At 74.7% G+C, this 23221-nt stretch overlaps 2 protein-coding genes across 6 annotated transcripts; both read right to left on the reverse strand.

Annotated features, from left to right (window-relative positions):
- Positions 1 to 489: 489 nt before the first annotated feature.
- Positions 490 to 12041, reverse strand: ASIC3 (acid sensing ion channel subunit 3). 5 transcript variants are annotated; one of them, XM_074573742.1, is made up of 12 exons: positions 10798 to 12041; positions 5916 to 6066; positions 5694 to 5821; positions 4164 to 4314; positions 3984 to 4040; positions 3447 to 3600; positions 2206 to 2532; positions 1964 to 2055; positions 1766 to 1845; positions 1582 to 1653; positions 1305 to 1357; positions 490 to 712 (listed from the first exon to the last, which is right to left on the reverse strand). In XM_074573742.1, exons 1-12 carry the CDS (start codon positions 11350 to 11352, stop codon positions 634 to 636), a joined length of 1899 nt encoding a protein of 632 aa, XP_074429843.1. In that variant the 5' UTR covers positions 11353 to 12041; the 3' UTR covers positions 490 to 633. The 5 variants fall into 5 exon arrangements, with proteins under 5 accessions (XP_074429843.1, XP_074429846.1, XP_074429845.1 ...); XM_074573745.1 differs by lacking the exon at positions 2206 to 2532 and having other exon boundaries at positions 4164 to 4240; XM_074573744.1 differs by lacking the exon at positions 2206 to 2532.
- A 655-nt stretch (positions 12042 to 12696) lies between these two features.
- ABCB8 (ATP binding cassette subfamily B member 8) lies at positions 12697 to 21213 on the reverse strand. Its single transcript, XM_074573740.1, has 16 exons — positions 21077 to 21213; positions 20099 to 20381; positions 18848 to 19003; positions 18655 to 18749; positions 18461 to 18566; positions 17811 to 17972; positions 17625 to 17710; positions 17449 to 17546; positions 17002 to 17107; positions 16312 to 16345; positions 16054 to 16190; positions 15863 to 15957; positions 14934 to 15067; positions 13971 to 14118; positions 12954 to 13204; positions 12697 to 12869 (listed from the first exon to the last, which is right to left on the reverse strand). Exons 1-16 carry the CDS (start codon positions 21169 to 21171, stop codon positions 12789 to 12791), a joined length of 2067 nt encoding a protein of 688 aa, XP_074429841.1. The 5' UTR covers positions 21172 to 21213; the 3' UTR covers positions 12697 to 12788.
- Between the last annotated feature and the right edge of the window lie 2008 nt (positions 21214 to 23221).

Consider the following 23221-nt stretch of genomic DNA (forward strand, 5'->3'; position numbering starts at 1 on the left):
CCCCCCCCCCCCCCCCCACTCCGGGGTGTCAGCTCCCCCGGGGGGGGGGGTTGTACGGCGGGGGCGGGGGGGGGGAGGGCACCCCGTTCCTTTTCTACCGTGCTGCTGTAGGTGGGTGGACGCGCGTTTGTTACCTCCATAAAGAGCTTCCCCCTCCCCAGCGCCTGCCTCCTCCTTCCCGGGGGGGCCGGGGAACCCCCCCAGCCCCCCCTGCTCAGCGCGGACCCCCTGTGCCCCCCCCCCCCAGCAGCACAGGAGCCGGGGCTGGGGCAGCTCTTTAATGGGGGGGGGGCCGCAGCGAGCAGTTCATGTACAGCGCAGCGGGGGGGGGGGGGCAGAGGCAGGGCATGCAGGTAGGTGGGAGCAGGGCTGGGGGGGGGCCCCGCCACCCCCCAGCCCCCCGATACCCCCCCCCCGGCTTGAAGAGGGGGGGGGGTGTCCCATAGCGGGGCACCGCGGGCCCGGTGCCAGCCCCGGGGAGGGGGGGGGGTGTCCCCGCATCCTGGCGGGGGGGAAGCAAGGCGGCGGGGGGGGGGGGGGTGGGTCCGGTGCCCGCGGCCCACCCCCCCCCCCCCCCCGATCCCCCCCCGGGCTGGGGGCCGGTCCCTCAGCAGGAGAACTCCTGGGGGGCGCCTAGAGCCGGGTGACGAGGTAGCAGGTTCGGGGCGAAGCTGAGACCGTCCGGGTGGCAGCGCAGGGGGGGGCGGCCACTCTGGGGACACGGCGGGGGGGTATCAGGGCCGGGGGGGGGCGCTGTGCCCCGTGCCCCCTCCCCCGGCTGCCCCAGCTCCGCCCTGGAGCCCCCCCCCCAGACCCGCTGCAGAGCAAAGCTGTCCCCGCCCCCCCCCCCCCCCCCCGCCCCACAGCGTCCCAGGGGGGAGGTTGGGGTGGCCCCCGGCCAGGGCAGCGTGGTCGAGGGGGGGGGGGGGGGGGGGTGTTGGAGGGGGGGGGTCGCTGGGCGGGGGGGGGGGGGGTGCCGGGGAGCGATGCATGAGGATGGGAGCGGAGCTGGGGGGGGGGGAGGGGGGATGCTCCGGGGATGATGCCGAGAGAAGCCTGGGATGGAGGGAGGGGGACGCGGACCGTTTGCTGGGGGGGAATCCCTCCCCCGGGGGGGGGGGGGCGCAACCCCCCCTTGTGGGGCCTCGCCCCTGGCCAGGGACACCCCCCCCGCCGTCCCCCCCCGGGGGGAGCAGCCCCGCAGCCCCCCGAGCGGCACTGGGGGGGGGGGGTCTGGGTGCTGCCCCCCCGCCCCCGCCGCGGTGTGTGTGTGTGTCGGGGGGGGGTCGGGCCGGGGTGGCTACCTGTGCCCGGCGGGGCGGGGGGCGGCGGGGCTGGCGGGGGCGGCGGGGCGCTCCTGGACGGCCGGAGGCGGCGGGCGGGGTCCCAGCGGGAGATGGAGCCGGCGCCGGGGCGGGATGAGGCCGAGCAGCGGATGGGTGGGATGAGGTGCGAGGCCCCCCCTTGGCCGCCTGAGCCAGGGGAGGGGGGGACGGGGGCGAGGGGGGGGGGAGGGGGCCGGCTGGCGGCCCGGGGGGGGGCTGGGGGGGGGTCGGGGAGGTTGTGGGGGGGGGGTGTTACCAGGGCGCCGCTGTCGCTCCGGGGGGTCCGTTTCTTCTCCTTGTAGAGGCTGAGCAGTTTGTCCCGGAACACCTGGGGGAGACGGGGCAGGGTCGTCCCCCCCCAGGCCATGGGGCAGCGCGGGGGGGGGGGGCCATGGGGGGGGCTGGGGGGGGGTCGGAGGATTGGGGGGTGGGGGGCTCACCTCGTACAGGTAGTCGAAGATCTCCAGGATGGTGAGGAGGCTGGCGCCGATGAAGAGCCCCATCTGCCCCCCGATGTCCCCTGGGCAGGAGGGTGGCGTTAGTGGGGGGCTGCCCCTCCCACCCCACCCCCAGACACCCCCCCCACACACACACACACACCCCCCTCCAGACACCCCCACGCCCCCCCGGGCGCTCACCCAGCAGCCCCGCCACCTCGTACGCCTTCTTCTGCTCGATCATCTCGTAGTTCAGCGCCTCGAAGAAGATGTCCAGGACCAGCACGTTGTCCCTGGGGGGGGCAGAGGGGCCGGGGCAGACGGAGGAGCCGTCAGGGGGCAGCACCGGGGCGGGGGGGGGCCGGGACGGGGCGAGGGCTCTGCCCTGTGCTGGGGAGGGGGGGGGCACAAGGTGTGCCGGGCCGGGCCATTCTGGGACATACTGGGCTGTGCCGGGCCATACTGGGCCGTGCTGGGCCGTGCTGTGCCGCAACGTGCCGGGCCATACTGGGCTGTGCTGTCCCGTGCTGTGTTGTGCCATGCTGGGCCATACTGGGCTGTGCCGTGCCATGCTGGGCCATGCCATGCTGTCATGCTGGGCCATGCTGGGCCATACTGTGCCACGCCACACCGGGCCATGCTGTGCCGCAGTGTGCCATGCCGTACTGGGCCGTGCTGTCCTGTGCCATACTGTGCGCTGCTGCGCCGTAGTGTGCCGTGTTGTGCCATACTGTGCCATAGCGTGCTCTGCTGTGCCGTGCTGTGCCGTGCTGCACCACAGAATGCCAGGTCTTGATGTGCTGTGCCATACGGTGCCACGTCTTGCTGTGCCGTGCTGTGCCATGCTCTGCCGTACTGTGCCATGCTCTGCCGTACTGTGCCGCACCACGTGTTTTTCCCCGGGCTGGGTCAGATTTGCACAGAGGAGGCCGTGCCGCGCTGTGCCGTGCCGGTTCATGTCCATGGGGCGATGTGGTGCGGCCGTGCTGTGTCCCCCATGCCGTGCCATGCCGTGCCGTGCCGGTTCATGTACTGTGGGCAATGCGGTGTGGCCGTGCCGTGTCCCCCATGCCATGCCGTGCCGTGCCGGTTCATGTACTGTGGGTGATGTGGTGCAGCTGTGCCATGTGCCCCCCGCCATGCCGTGCTGTGCCGTGCCGTGCCGTGCCAGTTCATGTACTGTGGGTGATGCGGTGCAGCCGTGCCGTGTCCCCCATGCCGTGCCATGTCCCCCATGCCATGCCGTGCCGGTTCATGTACTGTGGGTGATGCGGTGCAGCCGTGCCGTGTCCCCCATGCCATGCCGTGCCGGTTCATGTACTGTGGGTGATGCGGTGCAGCCATGCCGTGTCCCCCATGCCGTGCCGTGTCCCCCATGCCATGCCGTGCCAGTTCATGTACTGTGCGTGATGCGGTGCAGCCATGCCGTGTCCCCCATGCCGTGCCGTGTCCCCCATGCCATGCCATGCCGGTTCATGTACTGTGGGTGATGCGGTGCGGCCGTGCCGCGTCCCCCACGCCGTGCCGTGTCCCCCATGCCATGCCGTGCCGGTTCATGTACTGTGGGTGATGTGGTGCAGCTGTGCCATGTCCCCCATGCCATGCCGTGCCGGTTCATGTACTGTGGGCGATGCGGTGCGGCCGTGCCGCGTCCCCCACGCCGTGCCGCGGCGGTGGCACTCACGCGATGTACTGCTCCGTCTTGTTGAACTTCTTGGCCAGGTACCTGGCGGAGGCCTTGCTGGGGATCTTCACCATCGAGAGCTCCTTGCCGTAGCGCACCATGGCGCAGGGCGTGCGGCAGGCGCAGTACTCGCTGTCCTTCTTCACCAGGAAGTCTGGGGGGGCGCGGGTGGGACGGGGACCACGGGGACCGCCACCCCCCCCCCCGACGCTGGGGACCGGGATGCTCCCAGGATGGCGCCCGGGTGGAGGCGGGCGCCGGTGGCACGGGACAAGTGTGCCAGGAGCGCTGCTGGCGGCACGTGGGGGGGGGCCCGGAATGCACGTCCGGGGGCTGTGCCGGAGGTGACACCCCCCGACCCCCGGCGGTGGGGACACCGGTGCCACCTTCACGGCGATGGAGACGGGGGGGAGGACGGGACGAGGCGTCCCGGGGCAAGGCTGGGGGTGCCCAGGGCTGGTGGGCACCGCGGGGAGACCCTGAGCTGAGGTGGGGGGGCCATGGGGGGAGGCGGGGGGCTGCCCCCCCGGTACGTACCCAGCGCGGGGTCCGCGCACTCCTTGTACTGCTCGGGGGTGCAGACGTTGGCGTTGCCTGCGGGAGGGGGGTGCGGGGGTTGCAGGGGCAGGGTGAGGGGCTCCCCCCGGCCCCGGCACACCCCCCCCCCCCCACCCCGGCACCCCCCTTCCCCACCCCCCCACCCCCCCCCCGGCTGACCGGGCATGTGCACCATGCGGCAGTTGCAGTTCTCGGCCAGGTAGCGCGTCTCGCAGTCCAGGCGGCAGGCGGTGATGCTGTAGTTGGTGAAGAAGTCGGACTCGATGGGGGTGGCCTTGCAGTCCCCCCAGGGGGGGGGCAGGTACACCAGCTGCCACCGCGGCTAAGGAAAACACGGCCACCGCGCTGGCCCCGATGTCCCCAGACCCGCCGCGGTGCCCTGTCCCTTGGGCGGGCGTCCCTGGTGTCCCCAATGTCCCCAAGCCTCTATGATGCCCTGTCCCTTGGGCGGGCGTCCCTGGTGTCCCCAATGTCCCCACCCCACTGTGGTGCCCTGTCCCTCGGGTGAGCACCCCTGGTGTCCCCAAGCCTCTACGATGCCCTGTCCCCTGGGTGGGCATCCCCAATGTCCCCAGCCCGCCATGGTGCCCTGTCCCTCGGGCAGGTGTCCCTGATGTCCCCAGTGTCCCCAGCCCGCCATGGTGCCCTGTCCCTCGGGCAGGTGTCCCTGATGTCCCCGGTGTCCCCAGCCCGCCATGGTGCCCTGTCCCTCGGGCAGGTGTCCCTGATGTCCCCGGTGTCCCCAGCCCGCCATGGTGCCCTGTCCCTCGGGCAGGTGTCCCTGGTGTCCCCAATGTCCCCAGACCCGCCATGGTGCCCTGTCCCTCGGGCAGGTGTCCCTGGTGTCCCCAATGTCCCCAGACCCGCCATGGTGCCCTGTCCCTCGGGCAGGTGTCCCTGATGTCCCCAGTGTCCCCAGCCCGCCATGGTGCCCTGTCCCTCGGGCAGGTGTCCCTGATGTCCCCAGTGTCCCCAGCCCGCCATGGTGCCCTGTCCCTCGGGCAGGTGTCCCTGATGTCCCCAGTGTCCCCAGCCCGCCATGGTGCCCTGTCCCTCGGGCAGGTGTCCCTGATGTCCCCAGTGTCCCCAGCCCGCCATGGTGCCCTGTCCCTCAGGCAGGTGTCCCTGATGTCCCCGGTGTCCCCAGCCCGCCATGGTGCCCTGTCCCTCGGGCAGGTGTCCCTGATGTCCCCGGTGTCCCCAGCCTGCCATGGTGCCCTGTCCCTCGGGCAGAGCTCGTCCCACGGAGCTGGTGCCAGGGGGGGGGTGACACAACCCGGAGACCCCGCTGCCACCTCGGGGACCCCGCTGCCACCCCTGCCCCTGCTCGCCAGGCACAGGGCCGGGCGTCGTGGCCGTTGTCACCGGTGCATGGCCCCGGCTGGCAGCAGGTCAGGGCTGGGGGGGGTGCAGGGACCGGGGTGGGCAGCAGCCGGGAGGGGGGGGGGCGGGGGTGTCCGTGCTGTGCGGTGGCCGGTGGCTGGTGCGGGGACGGCACTTGGCGATGGGGTGGCACCTGAATTTAGGATCCCCCCCCCGCCCCTGCCCCGCTTCTGCTGGGCAGGAGGTTGGGGGGGTGGAGGGGGGGCGACGCCGGGGGTCGCTGCCAGCGGTGGGACCGAGCCCGGGGGAAGGAGGGGGGGAGGGGGGGCGGTCAGAGGGGCCCCCCCGGGCTCCGGGGCCGGATACCCGCTGCTGCTGGCAGGAGACGAAGGTCTGGAAGCCGGGGGCCACGCCGAAGCCCAGCTGGTCGATGAAGGGGGGCTCCTCCTGGCTGTGGATCTGCACCTTCACCCCCGCCTCGAAGGAGGTCTCGTCTGCAAGGCGGGACGGGGGGGTCGGGGGGGTGCAGGGTGTTGGGGGGGGGGGTGGCGGGTCGCGGGGGGGGGGGCGGGGGGGGGGGTGTCTCACCCGTGTCCCCCCAGACGGGCAGATACTCCTCCTGCTGCACGTTGAGCATCAGCTCCAGGCCGTTGCCCGCGCCCCCCCGCAGCGTGGTCAGCACCTCCCGGCCCGGCCCCCCCGGGTTGAAGGTGTAGCACTTCCCCAGGCGGGTGAAGATCTGCGGGGACAGAGGGGACAGCGGGGACAGCGGGGACGGGGGGACAGCGGGGGGACGACAGCGGGGACAGGGGAGACGGGGGGGGACAGTGGGAACAGAGGGGACAGTGTGGGGTGACAGCGGGGACAGAACAGTGGGGACAGGGGGGATGGGGGGGACAGCGGAGATGGGGGGGACAGGACAGCGGGGACAGGGGGAATGGTGGGGGGACAGCGGGGACAGGGGAGACAGCGGGGGGGGACAGCAGGGACAGGACAGCGGGGACAGGGGGGACGGGGGGGACAGAGGGGACAATGTGGAGTGACAGCGGGGACAGAACAGTGGGGACAGGTGGGATGGGGGGGACAGCAGGGACAGAGGGGACAGTGGGGATGGGACAGCAGGGACAGGGGAGACGGGACAGCGGGGACAGTAGGGACAGTGGGGACAGGGGAGGCGGGGGGACAGCGGGGACAGAAGGGACAGTGGGAGGGGACAGCAGGGACAGAACAGCAGGGACGGGGGGGACAGTGGGGACAGGGGGGACAGGACAGTGAGGACAGAGGGGACAGTGGTGGGGGGAGAGCGGGGACAGCGGGGAAGGGGGGGGGTGGGACAGCAGGGACAGGGGGGGACACACACCTCAGCGCCCGCCGCGGGACCCGCACGGCTCGGGGGGGACGAGGGGGGATGGGACGGGGACCCCGCATGGAGCCGGGGTGGGGGGGCAGGGCAGGATCCCAGTGCCCCCAGTGCAGGATCCCAGTGCCCCACCACTCCGTGCACTGGGAGGGGGCTGCTGCATCCACCCCTTCCCCTCGGGACCGCCGTGGGGCTGGGGACGGGCCGTGGGGCGGCTGCTGCCGTCTCTGCCCCAGCGCCGCGGCCTCGGCTCTGCCGGGTCCCCACAGCCCGGGCGTCCCCAGGCCCCGTGGGACCCCTGGCCGCGTCCTGCCCCCCCGTCCCGTCCCGTCCCACGGCCTGCCCCACGTCCTGCCCCCCAAGTCACGGTGGCAGAGGGACGGTCCCTCCCCAGCCCCAGGTGGGACGCGGGACCCCAACCCCTGGGAAGGCGCCCGCAGCCCCCCCAGCCCAGGGCCGACCCCCCGCCTCCCGCAGCCCCCAGCACGGGAAAAGCCCCCACTGGCGGCGAGCACAGCCCCACAGCCCCCCCCACGGCCCCACATCTCCCCACGGCCCCGTGGCCGAGAGGAGCCGTCCCGGGGTGGCGACGGGGGCTGGGGGCCAGTGGGGCGGGCAGGGGCTGTGCCCCCACCCCACCGTGGCCCCACAGCCTGCACCCACGGCCCCACAGAGTGCACGCAGCTCAGCCATCCCCCCACAGCCGACCACGCCACCATCGCCCCACAGCCGACCGCCCCATGGCTGACCCACAGCTGACCACCACGCAGCCTGCGCGCCCCACAGAGCGCGTGCAGCCCCACCATCGCCCCACAACCTGTACCCCCCCCACAGCCCCACAGGTCATCACCCCACAGCCTGAGCACCCCCTGGCCCCACAGCCTGCACCCCACCGTCACCCCACAGCCCCAAAACCTGCTCAGCCCCGGGGGTCCTGCCCCAGCCCTGCCCGTCCAGCGCGGTGACCCGGGGGTGCGCGCCGTGCCGCCCAACACGCGCCCCCGCCTGCGGCAGGACGGTGGCCAGCGGGGCCAGGAAGGCGCTGGCCCACAGCAGCCGGCGCCGCAGCGGTGACCCCGGCGCGAAGACGCGGCCCAGCCCCTGCAGGGTGCAGGAGCAGGCGAAGGCAGCCAGCCCGGTGGCCAGCGGCTTGATGGCCATGGTGGCCAGCCTGGTGGCCGGTGGATTGCTGGCCATGGCAGCCAGCCCAGTGACCAGCGGCTTGATGGCCATGGTGGCCAGCCTGGTGGCCGGTGGATTGCTGGCCATGGCAGCCAGCCCAGTGGCTCGGTGGCCATGGTGGCCCGTCCTGCCCGGCTCTGCAGGGACACTGGGTTTCAGCGTGGCTCCGGGGGGACACGTGGGGACACGTGAGCCGGGACGGGGACCAGGGCTTGGCTCAGCCACGGCGGCAGAGGCCATTGTCCCCACCGGGACCTGAGAGCCTGCCCCACGCCAGGGACCCCCAAGCCCCCAGGACCCACAGCCAGGGACCCCCAGAGCTCCTGGGGACCCCCAGGACCTGCAGCCAGGGACCCCCAGGGACCCCCGAGCCCCCAGCACCCACAGCCAGGGACACCCTGAGCCCCTGGGGACCCCCAGGACCCACACCCAGGGACCCCCACCCATGGCCAGGGACCCCAGGGACCGGTGTCTGGTGGCACCGACCCTGCCCAGAGCCCCCAGCGTGACACAGAGCTGAACACCCCCCCGAGCCCCCCAGGCCCGCAGCCCCCTGCCCCTCCAGGTTTGCAGCACTTCCCCCTCCCCCCCCCAGCCCCAGCACAGCCCCCCCAAGCCCCCTCCCCCTGCCCATCCCACGCAGGGACCCACGGCCCCCCCCCGCCCCACGGAGGGGCTGCCCCTGGGCCCCCCCAGTCCCATCACTGACCCATGGCCCGGGGGGTGGGGGGGCGGTGACCTGGTGTGGGGGGGTCCATAACTGCCCCACGGGGTCAGAGCCCCCCCCGCCATGGGGGTGTGGTGTGTCCCCCCCCATCCTGCCCCATCGGGTGCGGGGGGGGGGCGCTGCTGTGGCAACGGGCTGCTCCCAAAGAGGGGACCCGTCACCATGGCAACGCGCTGCCCAGGGAGGAAGGGGGGGGCGGCTGCCATGGCAACGGCTGCCCGGCACAGGGATGCGCTGGGGCCGGCGGGGGGGGGGGGACGGGGGACCGGGGGGGGGGACAGGGACACACAGGGACGGGGACACGGCCCCGGCGCTGCCAGCCCTCCCGGTCCCCACACTTGGGGTGACCCACCGTTGGGCCCCCCCCAGCCCTGCACCCCGGGGACATGGCGTCCCTGCGCCCCACGGGTCCCCGCGCCCCGGGGTCCCCCGTCCCCGCACCCTCCCGTCCCCGCCAGCCCCGGGGGGGGACACACGACAACTGGTGGCCCCGTCCCCAGCCGGGATGGCCCTTGCTTTGGCCACTCGCCACGTCCCCAGGGAGCCCAGGCTGGGACGAGGCGCCCTCCCAGGGGCCAGGAGCCCCGGTGGCCTCCGCGGCCGGACGCGGTGCCGGGAGCCGCGGCTCAGCGCCGGGCGCAGGGCGATAATCCGGCACTAAGGGCATTACATCCGTATTTTTAGCCGGCAAAGGCGAGGTGGGGGCTGGGCCGGGGTCAGGGTGGCCCCTCGGGGTCAAGGTGGCCCCTCGGGGGGCTGCGGGTGCCGGGGGCCACCGCGGCTGCTCCAGCAGAAGTTTCTGGCCGGCCGCGGGAGCCGGGGGTGCGGCACACACGGGCAGAGCGCGCGAGGACAGCGGCGGCAGCACGGCACGCGCCCCCCCGAGACCCTCGGCACAGGGACGGAGACGGGTGGCCGGTGCCGGCCCCACACGCCGGTGGCACCACTGGGTCCCGTCCTGCCCTGGGGACCCGCCACCCTCCCAGCCCTCGACCCACGCGGCTCCGGCACAGGGCGCGGGGGACACGGAGCCTCCGAAGGGGCTTCCCTCCAACTGAGCTCCCCCAGAACTCATTTCACGCACGAAGAGCCTGAAGCCGAGGGCGGTTGCGGCTGTGACAGCGCGGCCGAGCCCACGGCGATGGTGACGGGGACTGAGCAGAGCCGCGCACGGCGGGCACAGGGTGCCCAGCTCCCGCAGCACCCACCCCGCCCGCTCCCCCGGTGCTGCCGCGGCACCCGCGACACGCTGCCATGTCCCTGCCACCATCCTGCCCCGTGCCACCAGCCCTGCAAGTGCCACCGTCCCGTCCATCCCCCGGGCAGTCACTGTCCCAGGCGGGTCTCGCAGGACCCGGCCCAGGTTTGCCCGGGGGAGCCGAGGGCTGGGTGGGGGGGTCCCCGTGCCCACCCCCCAGGTCCTGCGGCCGCCCCCAGCAGCCCCCGCCTGCGCGGGGACGTGGCGGCCCCGCTCCCCCCCCACGCTCCGGCTGCGCGGAGGAGCCCCGGGCGTGGGAGCCTGTGTGCAAACACCGCCCGGGGGAAGCGGCAGCTGCTGCCGGTGCCCGGGCGGCATCTGGGGCTGGCGCGGGGGGAGCGGGGCTGTGGGATCCACCCGCCAGCATCCTGCACCCAAGGGCATCCCGCACTCGCCAGCATCCCGCATCCATGAGCATCCCGTATCCATGAGCATCCGGCACTCGCCAGCATCCCGCATCCATGAGCATCCCGTATCCATGAGCATCCCACACTCGCCAGCATCCCGCATCCATGAGCATCCCATACCCAAGAGCGTCCTGCACCCACCAGCATCCCGCACCCAAGGGCATCCCATGCCCAAGAGCATCCCGTACCCGTGAGCATCCCGTATCCGTGAGCATCCCGCACCCAAGAGCATCCCGCACCCCCGAGCACTCCGCACCCGAGTGCCCGCCTGCAGGCAGAGCCTTCCGGCGCGGCGCAGGGCCCGCGGCACAGCACGGCTCCATCCCGGGCGCCGTTCCCAGCCGCCTGGCACCCCCGCGGCGAGCGCGGGGCGAGGGCACCCCCAGGCTGGCACCCAGCCCGCCGCAGCAGCGGGGCCGGCGGGGAGAAGGGGCTCACCCGCGGGGCTGCCCGGCCCTGGCAGGACACCGGGGCCCGCTGGCGGTGGCCGGGGGCCGGCGGCCTCCCCGTCCCTGTGCCGCGGGGCCGGCACTCACCACGGTGAAGTTGCGGGCGGTGCAGTTGGCGCCGCGGAAGGAGCACTGCAGCAGCATGTCGGCCAGGTCGTGGCCGGTGCGGTTGTAGAACTCGGCCATGCTGAAGGGCTTGGCCTTGAAGTTCTTGAAGTTGGCCTTGTCGCGCAGCGCGGCCAGGACGTGGGGCTCGGCCAGCTGCGGGTTGCTGATCTCGTAGCGGTCGTTGAGCAGCGCCAGCAGCTCGCCGACGTGGTACATGTCGTTGCGGGTGATCTTGGAGAAGCGGAACTCGTTGAGGTTGCAGATGGTGATGGCCGGGAAGGTGAGGTTGTGGGCGGCCACCTCGTCCAGCTTGGTGACGTGGGGGTAGGTGAGGAAGTAGGCGACGCGCTCGGCGCAGACCAGCAGCAGCAGCCCCAGCGAGCCCAGGAAGAAGCCGCCCCACAGCACCCGCCGCAGCGACACGGCCCCGTAGGCGAAGACGTGGCTGATGCCGTGCAGCGAGGAGCTGTGGGCGAAGGCCCGCAGGCTGGAGAGACCCTCGCCCTCCCCGCTGCCCTCCGAGCCCGGCCTCATCCTGCCCCCGGCACCCCCCCGCCTCCCCGGCGCCCTCAGCCCATCGCCGCCACGGGGCTCAGGGTGCTGCGGGCGGCGAGGGCAGGGCGGGCAGCGCAGGCAGTGTGGGCAGCGCAGGCAGTGTGGGCAGCGCAGGCAGGGCGGGCAGGGCAGGCAGTGTGGGCAGTGCAGGCAGGGAGGGGCAGTCAGGGTAGGCAGTGCAGGGGCAGGCAGTGCAGTGCAGGCAGTGCAGGCAGGGAAGGCAGTGCAGGCAGTGCAGGGGCAGGCAGTGCAGGCAGTGCAGGCAGTGCAGGCAGGGAAGGCAGTGCAGGCAGTGCAGGCAGGGAAGGCAGTGCAGGCAGGGAAGGCAGTGCAGGCAGGGCAGGCAGGGAAGGCAGTGCAGGCAGGGAAGGCAGTGCAGTGCAGGCAGGGCAGGCAGGGCAGGACCGGCCGCCCCGACACCCCCCACACGATGCCGGTGCCGCGGACTGATCGGTCTGATCCCGATCCCGGTCCCGATCCCGGTCCCGGTCCCAGCTCCGGTCTGATCCCGGTCCCGGTCCCAATCGCGGTCCCAGCCCCGCTCCCGGCCCCGGTCGCAGCCCCCGCCGCGGTGCCGGTCCCAGGCACAGCCCCGATCCCGATCCCGATCCCGATCCCGATCCCGGTCCCGATCCCGGTCCCGGCCCCGCTCCCGCCGCCGCCGCGCAGCCGCCGCCGCTCTGCGGCCGCCCCCCGCCCCCGCCCCCCGCCGGCTCCACCCGCCGCCGCCCCCCGCCGAGCCCCGGGGGGGGGGTGGGGGGGACACGGCGACAGCTCGGTCCCCCCGGAGCCCTCCCGGCACCGGCGGCCGCGGGCCCGGACCCGGTGAGAGTCCCCGGGGGGCGGGGGGGGGGGTGTCAGCGGGCAGCTCCCCCTCCCCGGGGCGGCCCCGGGGACCCCCCACCCCAGGGGGTCACACAGGGGTCCCCCAACCCCAAGGGGCGATGGAGGGGTCCTCCCTCCCCCGGGGGATGGCATCGGGGTCCCCCACCCTGGAGGGTGACACAGGGGACACCCCCCCCCCCCATCCCATCCCATCCCATCCCAGGGGTCCCCCCATCCCGGGGCTGACACAGGGGTCCCCCCACTCTGGGGGTGACACGGGGGTCTCCCACCCCGGGGCAAGGCACAAGGGTCCCTCACCCTGGGGGGTGACACAGGGGACCCCCCCCCCCTCCACAACCGGGGGGGTCACACAGGCGTCCCCCACCCCGGGGGGCGATGCAGGGGTTCCCACCCCAGGAGGTGACACGGGGGACCCCCCAGCCCAGGTGGGCGACGCAGGCCCCCCCCCAACCCAAGCAGGACACTGCCACCCCCGTGGGCTGCAGAGCCGCCGCGGCCGCCGGCCATCCCTGGTTTATTGGGGAGCAGCAGGGGGGCACGTGGGGAGCGGGACCCCCCCGCCCCCCGGCTCAGGATCCGTCCTCGGTCTGCCGGCGGATGAGCTCGGCGTAGAGCCCCCCGCGTCGCACCAGCTCCTCGTGGGTCCCCGCCTGCGGGGACGGCGGAGACGGCGTCACCCCCTGCCCCCGCCGACCCCCCGCCCCCAACCGTCCCCCCCCGTGCCCCCCGCTCACCTCGGCCACCCGTCCCCGCGCCAGCACCACGATGAGGTCTGCGTGGCGGATGGTGCTGAGGCGGTGGGCGATGAGCAGGACGGTGCGGCCGGCGGCGGCCCGGTCCAGCGCCTCCTGCACGGCGCGCTCCGCCTGGGCGTCCAGCGCGCTGGTGGCCTCGTCCAGCACCAGCACGGCCGGGTCCTTCAGCAGGGCGCGGGCGATGGCGATGCGCTGCTTCTGGCCCCCCGACAGCGCCGCGCCCCGCTCGCCTGCCGGGCACCCGCGCCGTGACGGTGACGCACCAGCCCCGGGGCCGGGGGGCGCAGGGGAGAACCCCCTCCCCAGGAGGAGGGAGCCGCGTTCCCGCAGCAGGGACCCCAGAGCCCAACCGCGGCCACCGCGAGCCCCGGCACGCGGGGGGGACCCCCCCATCCCGGGGGTGACACAGGGGTCCCCCTCCCCAGGGCAAGGTGCAGGGGTCCCTCCAGGGTGACACAGCGACCCCCCCCCACCCAAGGGGTCCCCCCATCCCGGGGGTGACACAGGGGTTGCCCCCACTCTGGGGAGTGACACAGGGGTCCCCCCCCCCAGGGGTTCACGCCGTGGTCCCCCTACGCTGGGGGAAGATGCGAGGGACCCCCATCCCGGGGGGTCACGCAGGGAACACCCCCCGCCATATCCCAGGAGTCCCCCCCCCATCCCAGAGGGGTGACACAGGGGTCCCCCACCCCGGGGCAAAGCGCAGGGGTCCCTCCCCCTGGGGGGTGACACGGGACCACCCCCATCCCAGGGGTGACACAGGGGACCCCCTACCCTGAGGGGTGACACAGGGTCCCCCCGCTCTGGGGAACGACACAGGGGACTCCCGCTATGGGGGTGACACAGGGGTCGTGTCCCCCCCCGGCGCAAGACACAGGCGTCCCTCACCCCGGGGGGGGACACGGCACCCCCCATCCCAGGGGTGCCCCATGCCGGGGGGGGGCTCAGGGGTGCCGTGCCGGTGCCCGTGCCCGCCGTGCCCCCCCCGGCCCGTACCCACGACGGTGTGGTAGCCCTCGGGGAAGGTGCGGATGAAGCCGTCGGCGTTGGCCAGGCGGGCGGCGGCGACCACCTCGGCGTCGGAGGCTCCCGGCTTCCCGAAGCGGATGTTCTCCAGGATGGTCGTCCCGAAGAGCACCGGCTCCTGCCGCAGCGCACGGACCCTCGGCGCCGAGCCCGGGGGGGGACACGGGACACCTCCCTCCCTCCCGTCCCCCCCCCGGGAACAGCCATGGGGGTCCCCGCCAGCGCCTGCGGGAAGCGCCCCACGGCAGCCCCCTGCCCCACGGCAGCCCTGTGCCCTACAGCAGCCCCACAGCAGCCCTGTGCCCCATGGCAGCCCCACGGCACCGCTGTGCCTCACGGCAGCCCCACAGCAGCCCCAGGGCAGCCTTGTGCCCCACAGCAGCCCCACAACAGCCCCGTGCCCCATGGCAGCCTCGTGCTCCATGGCAGCCCCACGGCAGCCCCATGCCCCATGGCAGCCCCGTGCCCCATGGCAGCCCCATGGCAGCCTTGTGCCCCACGGCAGCCCCACAGCAGCCCCATGCTCCATGGCAGCCCCACGTCAGCCCTGTGCCCCACGGCAGCCCCACAGCAGCCCCAGGGCAGCCTTGTGCCCCACAGCAGCCCCGTGCCCCATGGCAGCCCCACAGCAGCCCTGTGCCCCACGGCAGCCCCATGACAGCCCTGTGCCCCACGGCAGCCCCACGGCAGCCCTGTGCCCCACGGCACCCCTGTGCCTCACGGCAGCCCCACAGCAACCCCATAGCAGCCTCATGCCCCATGACAGCCCCATGGCAGCCTTGCGCCCCACAGCAGCCTCCTCCCACGGCAGCCCCACAGCAGCCCCGTGCCCCACGGCAGCCCCACAGCAGCCCCATGGCAGCTCTGTGCCCCATGGCAGCCTCCCCCCACGGCAGCCCCACGGCACCCCCGTGCCCCACGGCAGCCCCACACCTGGCTGATGAAGCCGATGACGTGCCCCCGCAGCCAGGAGGGGTCCAGGCGGGAGATGTCGTGGCCGTCCAGGGTGATGGTGCCCTGCGTGGGCTCGTAGAACCGCTCCAGCAGCGCCGCCACCGTCGACTTCCCTGCGGCCGGGACCCCTCAGCCCCCCCGCGCCCCCGTCCTGCGCACCCCCCACCCCCGGCACCCCCCACCGCCGGGAATCCCCACCCCCGGGGACCCCCACCCCCGGGGACCCCCCCACCCCCGGGGACCCCCTACCCCCAGGAATCCCCATCCCCAGGACCCCCCACCCCTGGCACCCCCTACTGCTGGGAATCCCCACCCCCAGGGACCCCCACCCCCTGGACCCCCACCCCCGGGACCCCCCCATCCCCAGGACCCAACACCCCCTGGACCCCCACCCCTGGGACCACCCCACCCCTGGGACCCTCCACCCCCAGGAATCCCCACCCCTGGCACCCCCCTACCCCCGGGACCCCCTACCCCCAGGAATCCCCACCCCCAGGGACCCCCACCCCCTGAACCCCCCCATCCCCTGGACCCCCACCCCTGGGACCCCCCCCATCCCCAGGACCCCCACAACCACAGGACCCCCCACCCCAGGATCCCCCTACCCCCAGGGACCCCCTACCCCCAGGAATCCCCTGACCCCTGGCACCCCCCCATCCCTGAGACCCCTCACCCCAGGGACCCTCCACCCCCAGGAATCCCCACCCCTGGCACCCCCCACCCCCGGGACCCCCTGTCACCCCCCACCCCAAGAGCCGCCGGGCGAGCCCGGGGGGGACACGCAGAGCCCGGTTCCCAGCCCCTGTCTCCCACTGGGCTCCCCGGGACCAGCTGAGCTGGCTCCTGCCCCCCCCCACCACCACCCCCCGCCCCGGCTGGGTGCCCCCTGTCCCCCGGGGGGGCCGTACCCCCTCCGGAGGGTCCCACGATGGCCACCGTCTTGCAGGGGGGCAGGGTGAGGCTGAAGTCGCGCAGCACGGGGTAGCCGGGGCGGGAGGGGTAGCTGCGGGGAGAGGAGTTTTGAGGGGGGGGGAGGCATGGGGCCGGCTCCCCCCTCAGCCTGTGGGGTGGTGGGTGGGGGGGTGGTGGGGGGTCTCACCTGAAGGAGACGCGGTGGAAGCAGACGCGGCCCAGCAGGGAGTGGTGGGGGATGGAGCCCCCCCCCCGCAGCCCCACGCCGGGCTCCAGCCGCAGCAGCTCGAAGACGCGGGCGCCGGCGCTCAGGCCACGCACCACCTGCCGGGGGGGGGACACGGGGCCGTGGGGGCACCCCCTCACACACACACACACACGACCCCCAGCCCCGGGGGGGGCGGCGGGACACACACACCCCCCCACACACACACACACCGCCTACCTGCCCGAGGAGGATGGAGATGTTGGCCATGGACCTGCGGGAAGAGGGGCAGAGCGATGGCTGCGGCCGGGGGGGTCACCGTGATGGGGGTCACCGTGATGGGGGTCACCGCACCGGGGGGGGTCACCACGCCGGCAGGGTCACCACGCCGGCAGGGTCACTGTGATGGGGGTCACCACACCAGGGGGATCACCGCACCGGGGGGTGCCACCCTGACGGGAGTCACCACGCCGGGGGGGGTCACTGTGCCAGGGGGGTCACCATGATGGGGGTCACCGTGATGGGGGTCACTGCACCAGGGGGTCACTGTGCCCAGAGGGGTCACCACGCCAGGGGTGTCACTGCGCCAGGGATGTCACCATGATTGGGGTCACTGCACCGGGGGGTCACTGTACCAGGGGGTCACCTTGATGGGGGTCACCACACCAGGGGGTCACCGCACCGGGGGGTCGCCACCCTGATGGGGGTCACCACGCCGGGGGGGTCACCATGATGGGGGTCACCGTGCTGGGGGGGGTCACCGCGCCAGGAGGTCACTGCAATGGGGGTCACTGCACCAGGGGGTCACTGTGCCCAGAGGAGTCACCATGCCCAGAGGGGTCACCACACCAGGGGTGTCACCGTGCCAGGGGGGTCACCATGATGGGGGTCACTGTGCCGGGGGGTCACCGCGCCGGGGCCAGCCCTGACCTTTGCACCGTCTGCGAGGCCACCAGGAAGGACATGAGGTCGCCCGGGGAGAGCTCGTCCCCCGCCATCAGGGAGCCCCCCACGAAGATGGTCCCCAGCACGATGCCTGTGGGGCGCGGGAGGAGGTGGGACACGGGGCACCACGGCATCGCCGGGCCCTGCCCCACAGCACCCCGGCGTCCTGCCCCATGGCACTGCCGCCTCCTGCCCCACAGCACCCCGGCGTCCTGCCCCACAGCAATGCCATGTCCTGCCCCACAGCACGGCAGGGTCTTGCCACACGGAACCACTAGGTCCTGCCCCACGGCACCATGGGGTCCTCTCCCATGGCGGCGTCACGTCCTGCCCTGTGACACCGTGGGGTCCTGCCCCATGGCAATGCCAGGTCGCGCCCCACAGCACCACCGGGCCCTGCCCCACGGGGCGCTGCCCCACGGCCCCACTCACCGTTGAGCGCCAGGTTGGAGAGCCCCTGGAAGGCGGCGATGCCCAGCCCCAGCCGCTCGCTCAGCGCGCCGGCGCGGTCCACCTCGGCGCAGTACAGCCTGCGGGCAGGGACGGGGGGGGGCTGACACCCCCGCACCGCCCCCCGACACCCCCCCGGCCCCCCGCCGCCCCCTTACCCCGCCTGCCGGTCCTCCATGGCGAAGGCGCGCACCGTCCGCACGTTCCCCAGCACCTCGTCTGCCACCGTGGTGGCCTTGGCCACCTGCGGCGAGAGGGGGCCGGCGTGGGACACCCCCGGCTCCGTCCCCGGGGGGGACGTCGGGGCTGGGGGGGGGTGTCGGGGGGGGGAAGCGGGGGGTTACCTGCTCCTGCGCCCGGCGGGAGAGGCTGCGGAGGAGGGCACCGATGAGGGCCCCCGCGCCCACCAGCGCCGGCAGCGCCAGCAGCAGCAGCGCGGTGAGCTTGGGCGAGAGCAGGTAGAGCGAGACGAAGCACCCCGCCGTCTGCGTGCCGCTGCGCAGGCCCTGGGGGGGACACGGGTCCGTCACGGAATCCTCCGGGTGGGAAGGGACCTCAAAGCCCCCCCAGTGCCACCCCTGCCCTGGGCAGGGACACCTCCCACCAGCCCAGGTTGCTCCAAGCCCCGGCCAACCTGGCCTTGAACCCCTCCAGGGATGGGGCAGCCACAGCTTCTCTGGGCAACCTGGGCCAGGGGCTCACCCCCCTCACAGCCAACAATTTCTGCCTCACATCTCATCTCAGTCTCCCCTCTGTCAGTGGAAAACCCTTCCCCCTCGTCCCATGGCTCCCCTCCCTGCTCCAGAGTCCCTCCCCAGCTTTCCTGGAGCCCCTTGAGGGACTGGAAGGGGCTGGAAGGTCTCCGCGGAGCCTTCTCTTCTCCAGGCTGAACCCCCCCAGCTCTCCCAGCCTGTCCCCACAGCAGAGGGGCTCCAGCCCTCGGATCATCATGGTGGGCGCTGGGGTCCGGGTGGGGGGGTCCGGTGCGTCTCACCTGGGAGACGGCCAGCTTGAAGGAGGACTTGAACTCCTGGATGTCGGCCGTCAGCCGGTTCACCAGCTGCCCCGTCCGGCTGGCGTCGAAGAACGCCACGTCCTGCCTGCCGGGGGACGGGGACGGTAGAGGGACAACGGCGGGACGGGGAACCCCCGCCCCATGTCCCCGTCCCCCCCCGCGGGGTGCGTTACCGCAGCAGGGAGATGAAGAGCGCCTTGCGCACGCTGCCCGCCACCCGCTCGCCGACGCGCGCCAGCAGCGCGATGTACCCGAAGGTCAGCAGCCCCTGCGCGGGAGAGCGGGGAGAGGGGCTGGCGGCGGCGCGGGGCTGGGGGGGCGCACACACACACCCCGGCACCCCCCCGCCCGGCCGCTGGCACCCACCTGCAGGCAGTAGACGGCGAGCAGGCGCAGGGCCGGGCGCCGCACCTCCCGCAGGTAGCCGGTGACCGGGCCACGGGCGCAGCGGGCCACCACGTCCACCAGCTGCCCCAGCAGCACCGGGATGCGCACGTTGAGCAGGGCTGCGCCCAGCGCCAGCTGCGGGGACGGCGGGCGTCACGCCGTGGCGCGGGGACAGCAGGCGTCACACCATGGCACGGGGATAGCGGGGACAGCGGGTGTCACGCCGTGGCGCGGGGACAGCGGGTGTCACACCATGGCACGGGGATAGCGGGGACAGCGGGTGTCATGCCGTGGCGTGGGGACAGCGGGGACAGCGGGCGTCACGCCGTGGCGCGGGGACAGCGGGCGTCACACCATGGCACGGGGACAGCGGGGACAGCGGGCGTCACACCATGGCACGGGGACAGCGGGCATCATGCCATGGTGTAGGGATGGGGGGGAAGGTGGGTGTCACGGCACGGGGACAGCGGGGACAATGGGCGTCACACCACGGTGCAGGGACAGCAGGCATCACGCCGTGACATGGGGACAGGGGGTGTCACAGCACAGGGACAGCAGGGACGGTGGGTGTCACACCATGACACAGGGACGGTGGGGACAGTGGGCGTCACATCGCAGCACGGGGATAGCGGGCATCACACCATGGCACGGGGACAGGGGGGACACTGGGTGTCACACCGTGGCATGGGGACGGGTGGGACAGCGGGTGTCATGCCATGGCATGGGGACGGCAGGCGTCGCACCGAGGCACGGGGACATCGAGCATCACACCAAGGCACGGGGATGCTGGGGACATCGGGCATCACGCCATAGCATGGGGACGGTGGGGACAGTGGGCATCACGCCGCGGCAAGGGGACGGCGCGTGTCATGGCATGGGGACAGTAGGTGACACGCTGCGGCACGGGGATGGCAGGGACAGCGGGTGTCACGCCATGGCAAGGGGACGGCGGGCGTCACGCCATGGGGATGGTGGGTGTCGCACCATGGCAAGGGGACGGCGGGTGTCACGCCATGGCAAGGGGACGGCGGGTGTCGCACCATGGCAAGGGGACGGCGGGTGTCGCACCATGGCAAGGGGACGGCGGGTGTCACGCCATGGCAAGGGGACGGCGGGTGTCACGCCATGGCAAGGGGACGGCGGGTGTCACGCCATGGCATGGGGATGGCGGGTGTCCCCCTGCGGCCCGGGGACAAGGGGGGGTCCGTCGGCCCCCACCGCGCTGCTCACCAGGACGGCGGCCGAGAGGGCCAGGAGCTGGGGGCGCAGGAAGGCCCAGAAGAGCGGCCAGTCGAAGGCGGGCTCCGGCCGGGGCTCGGGGGGCTCGGGGGGGCCGGGGGACACGGTGGCCTCCTGGCAGCGCGCGACGGTGGCCAGCCAGCCGATGGCCGCGCAGCCGGCAGCCGGGCCGGCCAGGAGCAGGCAGCGCAGGGCTGGGGGCGCGGGGCCGGGGAGGGGGGGGGGGCGGGGGGGGAGCCCCCCCAGCCCCGGGCGTCCCCCCCCATACCTGAAACTGGGGAGAGGGGTGAGCGCGGGGCGGGGGGTACACGGGGACACCCGCTGGGGGCCGCCCCCCCCCCCACGCTACCCCGGGCTGTCCCGGGGCAGGGGACACCCCGGACCCCCCCCCGGGCGGACACCGGCCCCCCAGCCCCCCCCGCGGTGCTCCCCGCCCCCCCCATGCCAGCCTCCGGCATCCCACCGCCCCCCCCCCCGCGGTGCCCCCCCATCCCGGCACCCCCCCGGGAGCCCCAACTCCCCCCGCACCCCCGACCCCCGGAGACCGCGCTCCCCCCGGGGACCCCAGAGCGTGGGCTCCCCCCACCGCACCCCCAGGGGACACAGGACCCCCACAAGGGACCCAGGAGCTCGGTCGTGTGTGTCCCCCCCCGCCAGGGGACACAGGACCCCGGGTCCCCCCCATAAAAGGACCCAGGAGTTCGCTGTGTCCCCCCCCCCCATCAGGGACCCAGGAGTTTGGGGTCCCCCACCCCCCACAGGGGACCCAGGAGCTCCGTTCCCCCCCCCGGGACCCAGGAGTTACCCCCCCCCGCCCCCCCTTAAGGGGACCCCGGAGTTCGCCCCCCCCCAGGGACCCCGGTCACCCCCCGCCAAAGGATCCCGGAGTTCGGTCCCGCCCCCCCTTAAGGGAACCCCGGAGTTCGACCCCCCCCCGCCCCGGGCCACCCCCCCGCGAGCCCCCGGTACCTGCGCCCCGCGGCGGGGGGGGCCCGGAGGGCGGCGGGGACCGAGCGGAGCCCGGTGCGGGGACCCACGGCCCGCAGCAGCAGCGGCAGCAGCATGGCGGCGGGGGGGGGGGGCCGCTCCGGGCGGGGGGGGGGCGGCCCCGGGGCGGGCCGGGGGCGGGGGCAGCGGCGGGGGCGGCCCCGGGGCGGGGGCAGCGGCGGCGGGCGGAGCCCCGCACGGCGGCCAGGGCCTTGCGCCGGCCCCGACCCGCACCGGCCCCGAGGGGCCCCCCGGGACCCCGACACCCCCCCGGGACCCAGACACACCCCGGGACCCCGACACCCCCCCGGGACCCGCACCCCGGGACCCCCCCGGGACAGCGACGCCCCCGCGACAGCGCCCCGGCACCCGCACCCCGGGACCCCCCTGGGACCCAGACACTCCCCCCCCGGACCCGCACCCCCCCGGGACCGCGACACTCCCCCCAGACCCGCACCCCGACACCCCCCCGGGACCGCGACACTCCCCCCAGACCCGCACCCCGACACCCCCCCGGGACCGCGACACTCCCCCCAGACCCGCACCCCGGCACCCCCCCGGGACCGCGACACCCCCCCCGGACCCGCACCCCGACTGTACCACCCGCGTCCCGCACCCCCGCACCCCCCCGGGACCCCGACACCCCCCCCGGACCCGCACCCCGGCACCCCCCCGGGACCGCGACACTCCCCCCGGACCCGCACCCCGACATCCCCCCGGGACCGCGACACCCCCCCCGGACCCGCACCCCGACACCCCCCCGGGACCGCGACAACCCCTGGGACCGCGACACCCCCCCCGGACCCGCACCCCGACACCCCCCCGGGACCGCGACACCCCCCCCGGACCCGCACCCCGACTGTACCACCCGCGTCCCGCACCCCCGCACCCCCCCGGGACCCCGACACCCCCCCCGGACCCGCACCCCGGCACCCCCCCGGGACCGCGACACTCCCCCCGGACCCGCACCCCGACATCCCCCCGGGACCGCGACACCCCCCCCGGACCCGCACCCCGACACCCCCCCGGGACCGCGACAACCCCTGGGACCGCGACACCCCCCCCGGACCCGCACCCCGACACCCCCCCGGAACGGCGACACCCCCCGGACCCGCACCCCGACTGTTCCACCCGCGTCCCGCACCCCCCCGGGACCCCGACACCCCCCCCGGACCTGCACCCCGGCACCCCCCCGGGACCGCGACACTCCCCCCGGACCCGCACCCCGACTGTTCCACCCGCGTCCCGCACCCCCGCACCTCTCCTCAAGACCCTCACTCCGACCCCCCCCCCGGGACACGCACCCCCCCCCCCCCCATCCCGCATCCTCCTCCGCTGTCCCGGGCCCTGCACCGGGTCCCCCCCGACACCCCCCGACACCCCCCGACACCCCCGGCCCCCGCCCGCCCCCCCGCTGCCGGGGCCGGTGAGGGGCCGGGTGAGAGCGCGGGCGGGGCGGGGGGCGGGGGGGGACGGGGGACAGAGGGGACAGCGGGGGACAGCGGGGACACGGGGGCGGCCGCCCCAGCGCAGCCCCGAGCGGTCGCGGTGCCCCGCACCCCCCGGTTGGGGGGGGTCACCCCCGGCGTCCCCATGGGGTGGCGGTGTCCCCACGGGGGTGTCCCCAGGGGATTGTCCCCACGGGGGTGGCAGTGTCCCCATGAGAGTGTCCCCACGGGAGTGTCCCCACGGGGGTGGCAGTGTCCCCATGAGAGTGTCCCCACAGGGGTGGCAGTGTCCCCACGGGAGTGTCCCCACGGGGGTGTCCCCACGGGGGTGTCCCCATGGGGTGGCAGTGTCCCCACGGGAGTGTCCCCACGGGGGTGTCAGTGTCCCCACAAGAGTGTCCCCACGGGGGTGTCCCCACGGGGTGGCAGTGTCCCCCTGAGAGTGTCCCCACAGGGGTGGCAGTGTCCCCACGGGAGTGTCCCCATGGGGTGGCAGTGTCCCCATGAGAGCGTCCCCACGGGAGTGTCCACACGGGGGTGTCCCCACGGGGGTGTCCCCATGGGGTGGCAGTGTCCCCCTGAGAGTGTCCCCACGGGGGTGGCAGTGTCCCCACGGGAGTATCCCCATGGGATTGTCCCCACGGGGGTGGCAGTGTCCCCACGAGAGTGTCCCCACGGG

Source organism: Larus michahellis, chromosome 2 (assembly GCF_964199755.1).
Source record: "Larus michahellis chromosome 2, bLarMic1.1, whole genome shotgun sequence".
Classification (NCBI taxonomy): Eukaryota; Metazoa; Chordata; class Aves; order Charadriiformes; family Laridae; genus Larus; species Larus michahellis.